This window comes from Eumetopias jubatus, unplaced genomic scaffold, assembly GCF_037043125.1.
Source record: "Eumetopias jubatus isolate StellerSeaLion01/CBP00866 unplaced genomic scaffold, mEumJub1_p1.0 scaffold_5, whole genome shotgun sequence".
Lineage (NCBI taxonomy): Eukaryota > Metazoa > Chordata > Mammalia > Carnivora > Otariidae > Eumetopias > Eumetopias jubatus.
In genome coordinates this window covers 26104535-26122787 of record NW_028274811.1, presented here as the reverse complement: position 1 = coordinate 26122787, position 18253 = coordinate 26104535, and the positions used below count along the sequence as shown (strand labels likewise).

Here is an 18253-nt window from a genome sequence, read left to right as displayed (position 1 = left end):
AGTACTGTTAAGGACTTTACATGCTAACTTAATCCTTTTAAAACCCCATTGAAGGGTGCCTGGCTGGCTCAGTCAGTGGAGTGTGTGACTCTTGATCTTGGGGTTGTGTGTTTGAGCTCCACTCTGGGTGTAGAGATTACTTAAAAAATAAAATCTTTAATACCCCAGTGAGATATGTGATTTATTTTATAGATGAGGAAACTGAGTCTCAGAAAGATTAAGTGACTTGCCTAAAGTTATAGAGCTACTAGAGAGTCTACTTAAGTCCTTTGCCCGTTTTTTTTTTTACATTGTTGGGCTGTAGGAATTCTTTATATATTTTGGATATTAACACCTTAGTAGATATATGATTTCTCCCATTCTCTGGGTTACCTCTTCACTCTCAATAGTGTCCTTTGATGCACAAAAGTTTTTCATTTTCCCCCAGCTTTATTGAGATATAATTGACATATAATAAAAGTTTTAAATTTTGATGAAGTCCATTTTTTTTCTTTTTTTGCTTGTGCTTTTGGTGTCATATCCAAGAAATGACTGCTAAATCCAATGAAACTTTCTCCCTTCTGTTTTCTTCTAAAAAGTATTAGGATTTTAGCTCTTATGTTTAGTTTTTTATCTATTTTGAGTTAATTTTTGCATATGGTATAAGGGTCCAACTTCATTATTTTGCATGTGGACATCCAGTTTTCCAAGCCTCATTTGATGAAAAGACTGTCGTTTCCCCTTGAATGGTCTTGGCACCATTTTTGAAAATCACCTTCTTTGACCATATCTGTGAACGTTTACTTCTGGACTCTATTCTCTTTCATTGATCTTTTTATCTGTCATTCTGCCAGTACTGTACTGTTTTGATTACTGTAGCTTTACTTCTTAATTCTCAACTTGGATACCTTTTATTTCTTTTTCTTGCCTAATTGCTATGGCCAGAACTTCCAGCATAGTCCCAGAAGTGGCAAGTGGTCTCCTTGTCTTGTTACTGATCTTAGGGAGTGAGTTTCAGTTTCAACATTGATTATAATGTTAGCTGTGGTGTTTTCATAGATGTCATTTATCATGTTGAGGAAGTTCCCTTCTATTTCTAGTTCACTCAATGTTTTTTATCATGAGAGTGTGTTGAATATTATCAAATGATTTTCTGCATCAATTGATAGAATCTTTATTTAAACTCATTCATGTGTTGTATTACATTATTAATATTTTCAAACTGAACTACATTTGTGTTCCTGGGATAAATCCTGCTAGGTCACAACATATAATCCTCTTAGTATGCTGCTGGATTTGGGTTGCTAGTATTTTATGGAATATTTCACATCTATGTTCATAAGGGATATTGATCTATGGTTCCCTTTTGATGTCTTTGTCTGGATTTGGTCTCAGGGTAATGCTGGCCTCACAGAATGAGTCAGGAAGTGTTTCCTCCTCTTTTATTTCCGTAAAGAATTTAGACGGACTGGTATTAATTCTTCTTTAAATGTTTGGTAGAATTCACCAGTGTACTCATCTGGTTCTGGGCTTTTCTTTTTTGGGAGGTTTTTGATTATTAATTCAATCTCTCTACTTAAGTCTGTTCTGACTTTCTGTTTCTTCCTGAGTCAGTTTTGGTAATTGTGTTTCTAGGAGTTTGTCTAGTTCTTCTAGGTTGTCTAATTTGTCGGCACACAATTGTTTATAGTGTTCTCTTATGATCCTTATTATTTCTGTAAAGTTGGCAGAAATTTCCTCACTTTCATTAATTCTCTTTTATATTTATTTAGGTTGTTCCCTTTATCCATGTGCTTTATTCCTTTATGTGGAGTTGGGTTGCTGTCTAGTATCCTTTCATTTCAGGACTGAAAGGACTCCTGAAGGACTCTCTCGAACATTTCTTATAGGACAGATCTCGCTTCTTTCAGTGATTAGCCCCATTGTCCATTTTCTCCATTTCATGTATTTATTTTCTATAGTAGTTTCCAAAAATCTTTGAAGAGGGAAGTAAATAGAGACCTTCATCTAGTCTGCTGTCACCCAGATTTGGGAGTATTGGGGAGATTGTTCCAGATGTTGATGACTTTTTATTATGGCTAAGGAGTTTAGGGGTTATTAGGTTGTATTACATTGCTCGAATGTACATAGAATGTTCTAAATACAGTGTTAGAATCTTCTCTTTCACCAATTTTTATTTTTAATTTTTTCAAGATTTTATTTATTTGACAGAGAGAAAGAGGGAGAGAGAGAGAGAGAAAGAGAGAGAGAGCATGAGCACAAGCAGGGTGAGCGGCAGGTAGAGGGAGAAACAGACTCCCTGCCGAGCAAGAAGCCTGATGCGGGACTTGATCCCAGATGACCTGAGCTGAAGGCAGATGCTTAACAACTGAGCCACCCAGGCGCCCCTCACCAATTTTTAAAGTGTATGTTTTACATCATGCTGCTTGCTTGTTTGATTAATGTTGGTGAAAACATTTTATAGGTTTGTACGTTTTTAATACTCATTTGATTGGTATAAGGGAGCGTCGTTCTATGAGGACATTTGGAATTTTCAAAACGGATCGAAGGTTACATGATAATTAAATATTTCAGATCTCCTCAGGAGCCTGGCTCTGTGAAATACTCATACTCCTGCATGCACTTAGCACCGTGTCCTTGATGTGTACCGTCTATGCCCACACCTCTACACAGTCATGAGAAGAGTTTCTCCTGTGAGACTTCTTCTGAGGTAAAAACTCGTCAGGTGCCTGACTGCTGCCCCCTGGCTGGCCCATCAGAAAGATGATGTTCCAGTGTCTCTGGCAACTTCTTGCACAACCGTTCTTGAGTTAAGCCCCTTCCTCCCAAGGTGAGACCTTCCAGGGTGGGTCCATCTGAGACTCCAGGAAGACATGTGCCTTCTGCTGAGGAACCTCTGACTTTGTCATCCTGGGCATCGTTTATCGATCTCATAGGATTTGTATAAGGATCAAACGAGCGAACAGGGGAATAGGCATACATTGGAGATACTGCAGGTTCGGTCCAGACCCCTGCAATAAAGCAAATATCACAAAAAAAAGCAAGTCAAATGAACTTTTTGGTTTCTTGGTGCATGTAAAATTTATGTTTAAGGGCACCTGGGTGCCTCAGTTGGTTAAGCATCTGCCTTTGGCTCAGGTCATCGGCTGGGATCGAGCCCCACATCGGGCTCCCTGCTCGGCAGGGAGTCTGCTTCTCCCTCTACCTGCCACTCCCCCTGCTTGTGCTCTCTCTTTATCTCTCTCTGTCAAATAAATAAATAAAATCTTTAAAAAATAGTTATGTTTACACTATAGTCTATTAAGTGTGCAATAGAATTATATGTGAAAAAACAAACGTATACACCCTAATTTAAAAATACTCTGTCACTAAAAAATGCTAAACATCCTTTGAGCTTTCAGCCAGTGGCGATCTTTTTGCTGTTGATGACAGATGTTGATCAGTGGGGAGGTTGCCGTAGGCTGGGGGACTGGCAATTTCTTAAAATAGGACAACAGTGAAGTCTGCCACATTGAATGCCTCCTCCTTCCCATACGCTCTCTCTGTAGCATGTGATGCTATTTGATATCATCTCACCCACAGAACTTCTTTTGAAATTGGAGTCAATCCTCTCAAACCCTGCTGCTGCTTAATCAACTAAGTTTAAATTGTATTCTAAATCCTTTTGTTGTCATTTCAACAATTGTCACAGCCTCTCCACCAGGTGTAGCTTCCGTCTCGAGATACCACGTTGTCTACTCATCCACAGGAAGCAGCTCCTCATCCATTCAAGTTCTACCACGATTTGGGAGCAATTGAGTCACACCTTTGGGTTCCACGCCTAATTCTAGTTCTCTTGCTCTTTGCACCACATCCTCCATGACTTCCTCCACTAACATCTTGAACCTTCAATTAGTAAAAAGCACAACAAATTGAAGTGCAATGAAACAAGATAGGCCTGTATTTTTCCAAGTTAGTTGTATAGCAATGGCACACACAACATAAGGTATTGCTAATGTGCTGCGTCCAGCCTCTGTTAGCCTAAAAGCCCTTTAGGAAAAGCAATTAGATGATAAAACACCCAGGGGAAAGATTTGTTGGGCGACTTACTACTTGACAGAAAACAGGGCCCACCGCCCAACTCATTCACCATCACTTAAACTAGGTGTTAAGTAGAATAATTCTCTTTGGCAAACACCAGCCCTTCTGGAATTCATGAGAATGTTCAGGGAACTCTGAGGGAGAGAGGAACTAGTTGCCAGGAAAAGGAAAAGATCATAGGGTATACTCTTGCTTTCATCTCTATCTGTGGCAGAACACTGAATATTTTTTAAATCTGAATTGTTCCTTCATTTCATTTGCTTTGCCCTTTGTATTTCTGTGGGTAGCCTGGTTTCTAATTCTGATGGGTATCAACTGAGCACAAGTGACCCCTCTGACTACAGGTTATGCACCCCTCTCGCCCTGAGAGGAGATCCCTGGTCAGGATAACTTGGCTAGTCTTCCCAAAGCCATGGCTCTGATAGAAACAGACCCAGCAGGTCCAGACAGAGGGCATGGGTTTTCAGGTACTTGGCTCAGCCCCAGAAGCAGTGACATGGGCTATTGCCTTGCCAAAAGAAGAGCTCTCAGCATTCAGGTAATTATGATTTGGGCCCCCAGAAGGCCACAAATGATTGGCATCAGTAGCACTGAGAATAAGAGAGAAAACTCAAACTGTTCATTCGTGCAACAGGAGAAAGGGCAGGCAGGATGGTAATTTATATTCTGGAGTCACCGTGAAGGCAGTTAATCAGGAACCTGGCACAGAACCAGGTTTGAGGAGAGTGGAGAAGCCAACAGGGTTACAGAAGATGAGCTTCCTTCCTTCCCACCTGAGTTTGACGCTGCGTGTTATATTATGCAACAGGCCTTTTGACTTACCTGTCCAACACTGGAGCTTTTTACCCGGGTCCATCTGTACGTTCTAGCTCAAATCGCCCTGTGGCACATTTCATATATACATCTATTGTGGACTGTGTCCAAACCACAGTCTTCCCAGTCCCACCACTTACTCCAGCCACGGCTGCAGTGACCCAGTTCACACAAGCTTTGACCATGTTCCCTGATGTGCAACCTGACAGTGCCTCGCCTCAGGTCTGCGATAGAGCACCTCCTGCTTTCTACCCAGAGGGAAGACCTGGCTCAGAACTCACACAGGGGCAACCTGGAAAAGTGGAGAATGGACTCCTGTGGGGCTGCCTTTGATGGATGGGGAAGGGGGGGGCAACATATAAATGCTTCCCCCTTTTACCCATGAGGCAGATCAGTTTTGAGATACATTTCCTAAGGCTCCTCGGAGGTTCTGGCTGGCTGGAGCAGTGCCCATAGCACTGATAGCGCATCCTTGGGTTGGGTCTCCCTCTCTCCTTGTCCCTCCGCACATCCTTATTCCTGCTCCCTGGAACCCTGTTCCCAAATATACTACCTACCCGCACGGAAGCGCTGGCCTGAGGCCCTGCTTTCGGGGGAACCCAGGCTAAGACACTCGTGTAAGAAGGCTGGCTCTGTCCATAGTCGATTCACAGAGTGAAGGTTTCTAGTACACAGGGATTAAATCTGAGCCTTAGGCACTAAGCACCAATCACGGCTAAAATTAGCCCAAGCTGACATAGACCAAAGTCAGGTGATGGTGTGGCCTGACTCACCAAATTGTGGAAATAAAGGTGGTAGGCAGTTGCTATTATTTAAAAAATCATTTTATTTATTAAAACATCTTCATTTCCCAAGGCACTTCAGGAGCTTTCACAAAATACGGTTTTTATCCTGGTGAGGCATATGCTTTAGGAGTACCATGGTAACATAATCATAAAAGACAGTTACACCGAACACAAAATATCTCCCAATGTGACACGACTGAAGTGAGCAACGCTGAAAGACTGTGAACACAATTTGACTTTCTTCTCTGTAATTTTTTCCCATGATTAGGTATCACAAAAGAAGCACAGACAATGACGGCATTGTTGGCACTCAGAGAAGGTGCTAGTGGCTAAGGCTGATAAGGCCTTGCACGAACAGCAACTGCACACCTTCGCCAGAGGGATCCTGGGTTGAAAAACACAAAAACACAAAGACACAGACCAGGAGGCTGGAAACCAGCCCTTCCTAAATTTATTCTGAAGGGCAAATAACTTAAGCAGAAAAAGACACAACAACAAACAAACAAAACACAATAAATTCTACATTATAGTTTTGAAAGAAGAGATGAGTTTGCTTGTCTCTCTTTCTCACTGACAGACTTCCTTTAAGCCATACATCAGAAACCACAGTAGCTAGACGATGGGATTTACACCACGGTAGAAAACGAGAAGAGGAGACTCGGTGATGCATCTGTATGGGCCTGAACAAGCCCAGTGCTTGGATCAGATGTAAACAAGTCTACCCAGTATTCACACTGAGTGGTCTAAGTGCTCACAAATCAGTGCACTTGCCCTTGTTCTGAACCTGCTCGGTTCCCTCCACAGTAATTACCTTTAGGTTTCCGCAGATCTGTGCTCTCCTGCCTGGGGAAGCAACAATCCCAGTTAATGTGCCCTGTGACTAAGAAAGTGTGAGAAATCAAACTCCCTGTGCGATTCTGTCTTTTCCTCTAAAGTGCACCATGAGAGGGAAACGGGGAGAAGGTTAGGCAGGGAGCTGAGACCTCCAGTCTTCTCAGGAGGTCTGAAATTAACATGTAAGTTTAGCAGGTGCCTCTCCTATTCTTCCAGGCCTCACAGGTCCTGGTGAACAGTTAACTTCTTAGGAAGCGCCCATCCACCATCCACCAAGTCCGTACGTCAGGGCGTATCTCCCGTTGTTGGTCTGGAGGGAAGGCTGTGTGCCAGGAGTACAGGTGGCCCGAGTCCGGCTGTCCAGCCAGAAGCAAGTCAGACAAAGGGGCAACATGATGAACAGCAGAGACCCCCACCCCCCCACCCCCGCTGAAGGACTCAGTGTCTACACAAGTGCTTCTGACAGGACAGTCTTCCCTCCTCACCTCACCCACTGGAGGTTGTGTTATAAGGCTGTGCTTTTAAGGACTGTGGAGCTTTCTTCGCCGTCTTTTAATATCCTTGTGTGGCCTGGAGTTTGCCTGTATTTTATTCTATAAAAACAAGCAAAACCAATGTTAGTAACAAATCTTTAAAAAGATGTCTACCAGTCTCACGGGCTCCCTGCTCAGCGGGGAGTCTGCTTCTCCCTCTGACCCTCTTCCCTCTCGTGCTTTCTCTCTCTCAAATAAATAAATAAAATCTTTAAAAAAAAAAAAAAAAAGGGCGCCTGGGTGGCTCAGTTGGTTAAACGACTGCCTTCGGCTCAGGTCATGATCCTGGAGTCCCGGGATCGAGTCCCGCATCAGGCTCCCTGCTCAGCGGGGAGTCTGCTTCTCCCTCTGACCCTCTTCCCTCTCGTGCTTTCTCTCTCTCAAATAAATAAATAAAATCTTTAAAAAAAATAAAAAGATGTCTACCAGTCTCTAAACAGACAAACAAAACCCAGACCTGAGGTTATCTCATTAAGGGGAAAAAACATCTTGGAGCAGATTCTGAACGGCTTCTCCTGGTCTCTCCTGCCTGAGAGCTGGTGTAGTGGTTGAGAGGTTCACCCTGACACGGTGGCCTGCGTCAGACCAGATGGGACAGTCTGTAAGCACCTTGCCATTCCTGACCTATGTCTGTGAGTTTGTGGGGAATCCTCAGGCAGGCCCGGACCCCGTGCATCAACAACGCGACCCAGAGCGACCTTACCCTTTGACCCTCAGCATCTGGTCAATGGTGTCCGGGAGGGGAGTGCCGAAGCTCTCTGGGAGGAACAAGGTGAGAATGGCTGTCAGGATGGTCAGACTCCCCATGAGAATGTAGGGCAGGAAGCGGTCGTAGGCACCTATGGCAAAGCAGACAGAACCACCCCGCCAGGGATGCGGTCAGACTTGGTCTCCCTCCCTCCCTCCGTGCTCCCAGGACTCTTTTAAAGAGACCGCGTGCCTCCTAGGCCTCAGCCTCTCCCACAGTCCGAGCTGCCAGACTGGACTCTGGCACCGGGACAGGTCTCAGAACAGACCTGGCACAGAAGTGCCCAGAGGTCCAGCGGCACCTCACGGTGCAGCGAAGGGGTGCAGACCGGGGGGATGGGGCTGAGCCGTGATTACTATTCCTATTTCCCAATGCTGGGTTTCCACGGAACTCAAGGTTCTCATCCAGGGACAGGAATAACTCCTCCACCTCTCCAGCTGGGTCACAACTTGCTCGATTTGCCTTTAGGCCAGATATGGTGTTTCTGCTTGTCAGATCCATGTAATATGTTCACAACACGTTCTGAGTACTTTCAAGGTGGCTGCCAACCCACCCCAAAGATGTGCTGGCAAGGGACATGGCAGAAACAGCAGCTGCCATGAGGAAACAATTTCAAGTAAGAATAAAAATGGCACAAGGCAGGGGCGCCTGGGTGGCTCAGTCTGTTAAGCAACTGCCTTCAGCTCAGGTCATGATCTCAGGGTCCTGGGATCGAGCCCCACATTGGGCTCCCTGCTCAGTGGGGAGTCTGCTTCTCCCTCTCCCTGCCACTCCCCCTGCTTTGCACTCTCACCCTTTCTCACTCTCTAATAAGTAAATAAATAAATACAATCTTCAAAAAAAATGGCACAAGGTAGATTTATACACAGTATAAAACCAAAGTGCTCCAAATGACAATAATCCTCAACCCATCAGACCTCTTGAATGGCCATCTTTCCTTCCATGTTCCTTTTATACTCTGATTCCAAGAGGAAATTTCTCCAATTAAGTACATGGGCTCCCGATACCACCGTGCAGTTTCTTAGGGTAAAGAAACCAAATCCTCTGATGGAAGGCCTGGGATGGCTAAGACAGAAACACAACCCTCTGCTTGCTCATCTCATCCATTCCCAGCTAGTCTGTAAGTTGTTTTCCACATACAAGTGAGTGCATCCTCCACAGTGTGCCTGGACACCTGCCTCTCCAGGCACAGATCCAGTCCTGGATGGATCCCGTTTGCTGTGGGTGCCGGCTTTGCTGTTCACGGCCCCCCATGGCTCACGGTAAGGGCCTGCAGTGCTTGCACCCCACCCTCCCACGTGCCCTCAGCCCCCAGCACTCACCGAGGTAAACGAAGTAGGGAGACAGGATGCTGCCCAGGCGGGATGCGGTGGAGCTGACCCCCACGCCCATGTTTCTCACCACGGTGGGGTACAGCTCAGCCGTGTACACGTACACCATGGAAAAGGCAGCAGTGACTCCAAACTTGCCCACCATCACCAGGACGGTGGCCAAGTAATACAAACCTGGAGAGGAAAAGGGAAGAGAGTGAAAGGCACCAGCTCACGCTACGCGGCTACCAGGGGGTGCCCGAAGCAAACATACTTTCTCCTTTCTGGGATGTGGGGGACAGTTCCTCTGATGTCCTACTGTGGGATAAGTGGCTGTAGCCAAGATGTCCCTCCAAGTTGATTACTGAGAGGAGGCTGGGACCCACAGCTATGTGAGGACACATCCTTCTCCTCAGCCTACAGACCACCAAGGTGAGCCCTCAACAGCCCAAGTAAAGCTGCTCCAGGCCCCAAGTCATCAAAGACATGCCTGTCAAGGGTTCGGGTGGCACCCCAGAACCGCACTCTGCATGCACTGTGGAATTAATGAAGGACCTGTGGATGAATGGGAGTTTCCCTCTACTCAGACCTCAACAATTCACAGGCCAGCAGACCCCAGGAACGATCCTCCGAGCTGCCCTGCTCTGGGGTAAACCTGTGTGTACCCTGATGGACTCCCCTGCCAGGCTGCAGCGGGGGCTGTTCCTGGGCACAGTGCTGCCAGGCTCAGGGGCCCACACACGATCACCCCCAAACCCATGTGTATGACAGCTCTGGGCACCATAATGGAATAGGAGGGTCCACCAGCTGTCCTGTGAATTGTGGAAAAGGGCCACCTCCCACCCATCTGTGGCCCGTGAGAACCACACTGTTCCCAGCCCCTCCCTTCTCCCTTCCTTCATCTCTTCCTGCTCCCTCTTCCTCCTCAGACACGCCAGGGGTATGCCCTCCCCTCAGGCTCTCTGCTTCTGCTGTTTTCTTTGGCCTGAAACGTTCTACTTGGAGACCTTTCATGGCTTTCCCCCTTATTTCATCTATGTTTCTGCTCCCCCCTCTTCTGGGCCACTGTCCGTGACCGCTCTATATAAACTTCCTTTATTGGTAGGATAAAAGGTGACCCAGTCTGCACCATATTAAGCATTTTATATACTTGTCTGTTGTCTTCTAAACTAGAGTGTGAGCTCTAGGAAGGCCTGGGGTTCTGCCCGACTTGTTTACTTTGTGTCATTACTTCATGCCCCAAGCACAGTGCCTAGCCCAGAGAGGCACTCTGGAGCTACTCGCTGAATATATAAATGACTAAAATAGGTCCAGGTTAAAATGCCATGGGTTTGGCTCTCTTTCCTCCCTCTTACCCTGCAGAGAAAAAACACGTACACACTCATTAATTTGGGCAGAGAGTAACATTAGCCACCAGCCCTATAAGGTTGTTCTCACCACTCCCCCAAAGCCCGGTCATGACCAGTGCCTGGTTCCAGGAGACACTCTCTCGATTCTTTTATTTATTTATATTTCTTTTGGGTGAAGGATGCAGATATGCAAGTGAGGTGTCATAGTATGATTTTATTTTCTTTATGAATTGGGGGAGACGGCCTGGTAGAGGATGAGGGGCTCGTGAAAGCCCCAGGCCGCAGGTGCACAGCGTGCCTACCTGGGGGCACCAGCTGCACAGAGAGGAGAACGCTGCCGCCCAGGAAGAGGGCCGTGGCCATGGAATAGCGCCGGGGCAGGTGCTGCAGCAGCAGCCAGGCCAGCAAGTACGCAGGGACTTCAACCACTGCCAAAAGGAAGCAGTTCACGTAGATGTCCCCATGCAAGTTTGGAGTGTCGAGGGAGAGCCCGAAATAGCCCACTGATATGGTTATCCTGAAAGAGAGCACAGGGAGAAGCTGGAGAAGCAGCAGCCCTGTGCCTCCCAACCCGAACAACTATTAAAATACAATTACTGCAGGAAATTCAAAACTATCCTTACCAGGACAGCAGATTTAACCTCGAGTCTTCTTAGGACAAAAGAGAATTTCCTCCCAACTCCATGTTAACTCTGGGCCAGAGCAATATCAGAGCATTCCCAATACAGTGTCCCAGCAAAAAGGCTTATATTGTTCAGACAGATTTACTTTGTTGAAAACCGCCCCACAAGCCCAATAACAGCTTCCAATCTGCCTTTTGGCTTTAAAAACCCTAACTGAAGCACCTACAAAAGCTACTTCCCTACCCTCTGACCCTCCCCAAATCCAGCAACTGCAGAAGGAAGGAGGGAATGAGTGCGGAGGCTGGTATCGAGTGGGGTGTGACAGGACTGGAGGGATGGGGTGAAATAAGGAACAATCATTAGGTCAAACATCTGGAGAAAGACCACCCCAGCAGACCTTCGGTCTGTGGCAACCAGCCAGGAGGAGGCTGGACAGAGGCACTGGACCCCAACCCCACTGTACTCGTGAAGAAGAGGAGGGGCTCCCAATGGTGGGGACACGTCATCTCTCATCTGCATGCTTGCCAGCGTCCCAGGCCTGGACCCTGACCCTAGCAGGCACTCTCTCTGCTGATGACCAACCCTCTTTGGCAAACCACACCTTTATGAATTAGAAGGCTTTGAGCTTATCTGCACATTGAAACCACAGCTGGTACCATCAGGGGAAAGGGAGTGTCCAGGAGTCCCTGGGGAATCCAGAGCTAGAGGAACACCTGGGTGAACCACAGAATAGGTGACTCATCACAGGCTTGCCAGTCTGTGGTGCAGGCTGAATACTGGTCCTGTCTGAGGGCAACGCAAGGGTGGTGCACTGCCCGGAGGGATCCTGGGCCATTCCTTGGAAATGGGTGACTCACAGTACCCCCCAGTGAGCCAAAGAGCTGGCTGCTCCAAAGCTGGATGACTCTAGTAATAAGGACTCGGAGATGAAGTCTGCTTTTGTCACCCAGCAGGCTCAGGTATTCTCGTAAGAATCCCCAGGTCTGGCCACTGAGCAAATGCTACTGAGGCACTAGGCTCTGTCCCCTCTCTCTGGTACCTCATAAGTGCCCTCCTGACACACTTGGCAAAATGCCTCATAAGAAGGAGCCTGAGGAGGACATCTAGGCCATGGCCCTGCCTCCAGGGCAGTCTCTGAACATCCCAGAGGGAGGATATCCTGCTGCCACATTTCCAGACAGTACTTAGCAGTCTCTGTAATGGAAAGGACAAAATGGCTTCACTTAGATCCTTCTGAAAGGCCTCCCTGTCTTCTTCAGTCACTGTCTGAGGAACAGAGGACAGAAACAAACTAGGGCCCACAGTGACCAAGGATCTGCCTCAGGACCTGGAAGGATTCCCCAAAGACTCCATAGCTTCCCCCAGATCCAACAGATTTCATACTCCTTTTCTGAGATTCCATGAAGCTCAGATTATGCTACGCCTACTTCTTTCATTGTAAGGAAGATCCTTTCTACTTTTTGATGACACAGGCTCTCAGTTTTGGTCTGAGACACATCTGCAAAGGAGAGGCCTGGCAGCCACTGCCAGAGGCTTTGTCTGGAAGCGTCAGGTAGGTCTCACTTACGCACCACAGAATTATGGACATGATGGTGACCATTCGGATATTCCGGGTTCGAAGCAGATCCAGAATGCTGTGGGACGGCTGCTTCTCGGAACTCAGGTCTTGCAGCTGCACGAACAAGGACATGGGAGGGAGAGTCTCGAGACCCGAGGACCTAACAATATACCCGAAACCCTGCATCTCCGAGTTGCCGAGTGTTTTGTTTCTTTCTTGAAAAGAAGAGTAAGTACGGTGAGTATATCTTGAGCTGGGGAAGGCTTCCCCAGGACGTGTCAATGACCCATTAGTGAACGAGAATAAGGAGGAAAAGTAGGTGACCAGTCCCTCAGGGGAGGCAGCCAAGACGGAGGCCCAAGCCAACAGCTCCCTCTCGGCCCCACCTCCAGCCTCCATCAGTGGCCACATTCCAGGGAGGCCTCTGAGCATTCCTTCCCAAGGCTGGCTCCCCGCCCTCTGGGTCAGAGAGAGAAACTGGCTGTGCAGTTTATCGATCTGATATTTTAAAAGAATTAATGTTTTGAGTCCTCATACCATGTAGTTACTGGTCTACTTCCAAGGAAAAAAATTTCAGATAGAAAAACAGGAAAATTGACCTCAGCTTCACCCAGAGTAACTTCCTATGAAATTTGGCACAGCCAAGAACATTAATAAACCACACGTCTAAACACACTGATGTTGCTTTCTTAAGCAAACCCAGCTTTGGAGTTTGTTTTTCTCGAGTTAGCAGTTCAACAAGAGGTCAACTTTTGACTTAATGGAGCCCCTGAAATAGCCTCATTTCCTCAAAGACGCCAGTGGGGTTCTGGGTTCACCCAGACTGACCCCCCACTGAAAAGCCACCAAGGCCACCACACTTAAAAGCCCTCCCTACCTCCTCCTCACCCTGATGTCTGTGCTCTAAAGCCCCTTCCAGGACATGCTGAGTGGGAGCTGTTGCCAAGCCAGCACTTAACTGTGAGGCCAGCAGGGCCCAAGCCACAGATGCTCTGATGCCTCTAGTAACCGGGCTCCCTCTCCTAAGCCCTGGGTCTGCATCCCGAATCCCAAGCGTCTCTCACGTTCCTTCTGCACACACACTTCAGTACAACGGCTGGTGGCCGTTCTCACAGCCGGTTCCTTGTCTTCCCATCAGATCAGAGACACATTCCAAAGGCCCTTCAGCCAGCAATTACAATTTCTAATCTCCTGTGGTAGTAGTCAGGAGACTAAGAAAAACTGCCTGCTGTAGAGGGTGGAGGGAGAGGGAACAGGAAGGAGAAGCGAGACCCAGGAATCAGGCAGAGCCAGGAAATTACTCATGGTGCATGAGAACAGGGTTTGCAAGAGGGGTGGGGTGGGGGAAGGGGCAGATATCAAGAAGGACCTGGCTCCAAGAGCATATGCAATGATTAACGATTGGTGAGTGGAAGGAGACGGAACATTTCTAACTCCAAATCTATTTCTGCTTCATATTTTACGTACTATATTTCTTTAAGATAAGAAACTACATAAGACATAAGAAACAGTGATTTCCCACAATGCCAACTTCACGAAAGGCCTATTACTCAGAAAGAGTGTTATTCAAATTAATTGTTTAACTATAATAAGATTGCCTAGAAAAGCATTACATAGGGTGCCTGGGTGGCTCAGTCGGTTAAGCGACTGCCTCAGTTCAGGTCATGATCCTGGAGTCCCGGGATCGAGTCCCGCATCAGGCTCCCTGCTCGGCAGGGAGTCTGCTTCTCCCTCTGACCCTCCTCCCTCTCATGCTCTCTGTCTCTCATTCTTTCTCTCTCAAATAAATAAAATCTTAAAAAAAAAAAATACGTAAAGTATGACAACTTAAAACCCACGGGAAAGGTGAAAGAGATTTAGACAGTTGGTGCCTTCTCCCCAACTTGTGAATTTTAACAGGGCCTGCTCAGGGGCAGCTGGGGCTCAGGCAGGGAGAGGGCTGGGCTCCTGCATGGTGCTGTCCTAAAATCATGGTCACTGAGACCCTCCCACCAGCTCCCTTGCAGTGCTTACCTCACTTGACTCGAAGATAGTTGAGGGTGCAACAATCCCATTCATTTTGGCAGCGTTGCGGATGATCACCTCTGCCTCTTTAAGTCGTCCCTGAGAGATGAGCCATCGGGGGGACTCAGGGATGAACCTGGAAGTACAAGGAGCCATCTCACTGAGACCATCCTGCCCAACAGACCAGGTGTAGCCTGTGGAGGTGGGAAATGGGGTTTTAGAACCAGACATGGGTTTGGGAATGTCTGGTGTTTCCAGACCAAGCAAAGAGATGGTTCACACCATACCCACTAATGATCCAAAGTGTGAGCTTCTGAGTACCCTGGAGTGCGCAAAATTTAGAGGGGCCTGCACACCAGGTTGGGATTCCTCTTCAGGCTGGCCACCTCCATTTCTGAAGAGCGGTGGTGCCACCTGCTGGACACTGAAGAGACAGGCACAAGCAGGCTCCTGATGCCTGGCTTCTGTGGCGGGTGCAGGCCAGCCTTGCCCTTGCCCCGCTGTACTCTCCTGTTTGGCCCCAGCATCCACAGAAGCTGCTGCACTGGCCTCTTAGCCTGTAGTTTTTCCTCACTCCCGATCCCGGATCCACCTAAGTGACTTGTCAGACCCCCTACCTATGTTTATCAAAGCCCCTGGGACTTAGAGACTTTGTGGATCTTTATTTTCTACCTCACTAGATGGCCCCTGCCCTTTGGTCATGACCAGGACCCATGCTGTGTTTTTGGGTTTTTTTTAAGATTTTATTTATTTATTTGACAGAGAGAGACACAGCGAGAGAGGGAACACAAGCAGGGGGAGTGGGAGAGGGAGAAGCAGGCTTCCTGTGGGGCAGGGAGCCGGACGTGGGGCTCGATCCCAGGACTCTGGGATCATGACCTGAGCCGAAGGCAGACGCTTAATGACTGAGCCACCCAGGCCCCCCGCCCCCATGCTGTGTTCTGTGTCCTCTCCCACTATGCTCTGAAATGCTCTCAGCTCTGAGGGGAGCCATGATCTCAACAACCCCACCTGCAAGGTGTGATTCCCACCTCAGCCTCTCTGCTGTGTTCCCTCTCTTGGTAAGGAAGGCCCCCTCTCTGCTTGCCTAACTCCTCTATCTTGGGAGGCCCATGAGCCTGGCGTCCTCTGTGGAGCCACCCAGAGGACTCTCACTTCCAGTGCTCTCCCTCTTCTCTCAGCACCTGTGGCCTGGGGCCTCAGGAACACACAGCCAGAACCAGGGCCTAAGCTGTCTTGTCTGTCCCATAGATTCCTGAAGGTCAGGCTAGACCCCATCAGCTCTCAGCTACTACTTCCTCTCCCTGCACGTTGATCCGCCCAGCAGAGGCCTGAGAACAAGTCTGCTGATATCTGCGGATTTCGTGCTGTTTTCTTTTTGGTTCTTCTGAGTGTGGAGAAAGCGTTCCGAAATGACTTACAAAGAATTTCTGCTTCCAGGCTCTGGAAGCCCGGGTAGGGCTCTGCGGCTTGCTGCTGCCCCCTAGTGAAGGCCGAACAGAAGACACCTGCTGGTGGGCGCGGCTGGACGCAGGCGACACTCACCACCAGAGGGCCACACACAGCACCCCGGGCGCCGTGAGCGCCAGCAGCAGCATCCGCCAATCTCGGATGAAGTAAGCAAACAGCGGCAGCAGCATGTAGCCAAACGCGTAAAATATGCACACTCCTAACGTGGAGAACAGAATACGAACTGGCTTGCCAAGAATTTCTGTTCCTGTTCGAAACAAGGGAGGAGGCATATTAGTCCTTTCGTTTAGGTCATTTCGTCACTCATCTTCTCTTGTATGATTCTCAACATACAGGAAAGGGAGCAGCCCCGCCCTAGGGAGGGATGGGATTCTGAACCTGCTGCAGGCCGAACACCTGCTGGGGGTGCCCCCCTGGGACCTCTTAGGCTTCCCAGGGACGGTTCCACCTTGCAAATTTCATCACTTCCCCAAGCCATATGCTAAAGATGCCACGTGAGGCCTCAAAGTGTAATCCTCACGTGAGGAATTATTTATGAAAGGGGAAGTCATCATGAAGGACATACACGTGGGCTCAAGGAAATATTCTTTTAAAAAGATTATTCTATTAGATGTGAAGAGAAGGAAATAGTCCTTTCAACATACAACCCAAGGAACCCAAAGACCAATAAGCTAGAGTGAGATTCCACCAAACAGTGAGACTGATGACTCTTGAGTGAGAACAAGCCAAAGCCCCACAGTGTGTATTTGGAATTAAAACTCTTAAGGTCTTGAGACTCAAGTCCAATCGTATCAGTTCATTATTGCTAGTTTCAGAGGACACAATGCTTTGCAGAAGAGGCAGCTTTCTTCCTTGATGAGCCTGCCATTTGTGGTCCCTGCTCCTCATATCATGTCTTTATCTTTCCTTAGCAACCTCAGCCCGTTTTTTCATTGATGATCTTGGGTGAATTCTAGTAAAATGGCTACTGAATACTAAGGAGACCAGAAAAGATCTGGAACTCGGGCTGTTGTGCTCCTGGGGACTCAAAGCTGGGCAAACTGGGTTCACCACATAGCCTTGGTTGGTGTTGCTAATGACCACTTCCCCTTGAGGGACACACAGCCGTCTCTAGAGAGTGGATGGTGGGGTGACGGTGAAACACAGGATCAAGTACTCAACTCCAACTTGTTGGCCATACCCAGGACAAATGCTGCCACATAGTTGGAGATCTGGCCCATGCCCACAAGGACAAACAGCACAGTAAACATCTCAAAGTTCTTCGAGAAGATCTGCAGAAAGCTGAAGCCCGTCTGCATGCCCATGGTCACAAAGAGCACGTTCTTCCGACCAAACCTGGGAAGGAAAAGAGAGTGACAGAGATCCAGCTGGGAGAAGGCAGCAGAAATGGGCCCTACCAAGAGGGACTTTCCCCAGAGCCATCCAGGGAGGGGTCATGGATGATGCCACCAGGGCACAGGGCATGGACAGTCCCCGTCCCCAGTCCTGGGCCTGTTACTCGCCCCCCCGCCCCGCCATCCCCAGGATCAATGTGCAGCCCAGGCACTAGGATTGCCCTCATGGTAGTGCCAGAATTACGATAATGATTGCAAGGCACTGAAATGCATCCACTATACTTAAATCCATACATTCATAATGGTTTTTTTTTTAAAGAACTGGTTTATTTTGGAGAATGATAGAGAAACAAGTCATTTTAAATGAAGACTGGTAAACAGAGGGAAAGAAACACTTGTCCTGAAATTCCCATGTAAAGTATCTGAACAGGAACCAATAATGGATGAGGGAAAATATCATTTTATAAAAGTATTCCAACTATTAAATGAAAAAGAAGTGATAAAATTAGAATATCACCATTTTATATTCCTCAATAAATGGGCATTATGTTGAGGCATTATGTTTCAGTGATTGCTAACAGTCTTTTCATGAGGAAATAACTGAATTAGCATGATTCCTAGTCTTGCTAAGGGGTATGAACCTGGATCTGATGAAGTCTCCAGATCCAGCCACCAATTTGCAGGAAACGCAGAGAAAGGAGGAAGATGCTGAACTGCACCATGAGTATGCAATCAGCAAAATCCAGCCTGGGAAATTCTGCAGTGGAACAGCCCTGGGTGCAAAAGATAAAATGTCTGGCAAAGAAAAGGATGGAGGAAGAATCCCTTCATCA

General features: G+C 47.7%; 1 protein-coding gene across 2 annotated transcripts in view; it reads right to left on the bottom strand.

Moving 5' to 3' along the window:
- Nucleotides 1-2224: 2224 nt before the first annotated feature.
- The window catches only part of SLC22A5 (solute carrier family 22 member 5), a 28224-nt gene continuing 12195 nt past the window's right edge, over nt 2225-18253 (bottom strand). The window contains exons 3-11 of one of the 2 annotated variants that reach the window (XM_028103656.2): nt 17267-17421; nt 16162-16333; nt 14626-14752; nt 12626-12726; nt 10734-10948; nt 9095-9277; nt 7728-7863; nt 6977-7084; nt 2225-2990 (exon numbers count right to left, since the gene is read on the bottom strand). In XM_028103656.2, coding sequence (XP_027959457.1) covers nt 6997-7084; nt 7728-7863; nt 9095-9277; nt 10734-10948; nt 12626-12726; nt 14626-14752; nt 16162-16333; nt 17267-17421 — 1177 coding nt within the window. In that variant the 3' untranslated portion in view covers nt 2225-2990; nt 6977-6996. Of the gene's footprint in view, nt 2991-5678; nt 6848-6976; nt 7085-7727; nt 7864-9094; nt 9278-10733; nt 10949-12625; nt 12727-14625; nt 14753-16161; nt 16334-17266; nt 17422-18253 lie in introns of those variants that run through there. The other variant, XM_028103658.1, reaches the window with a different exon arrangement.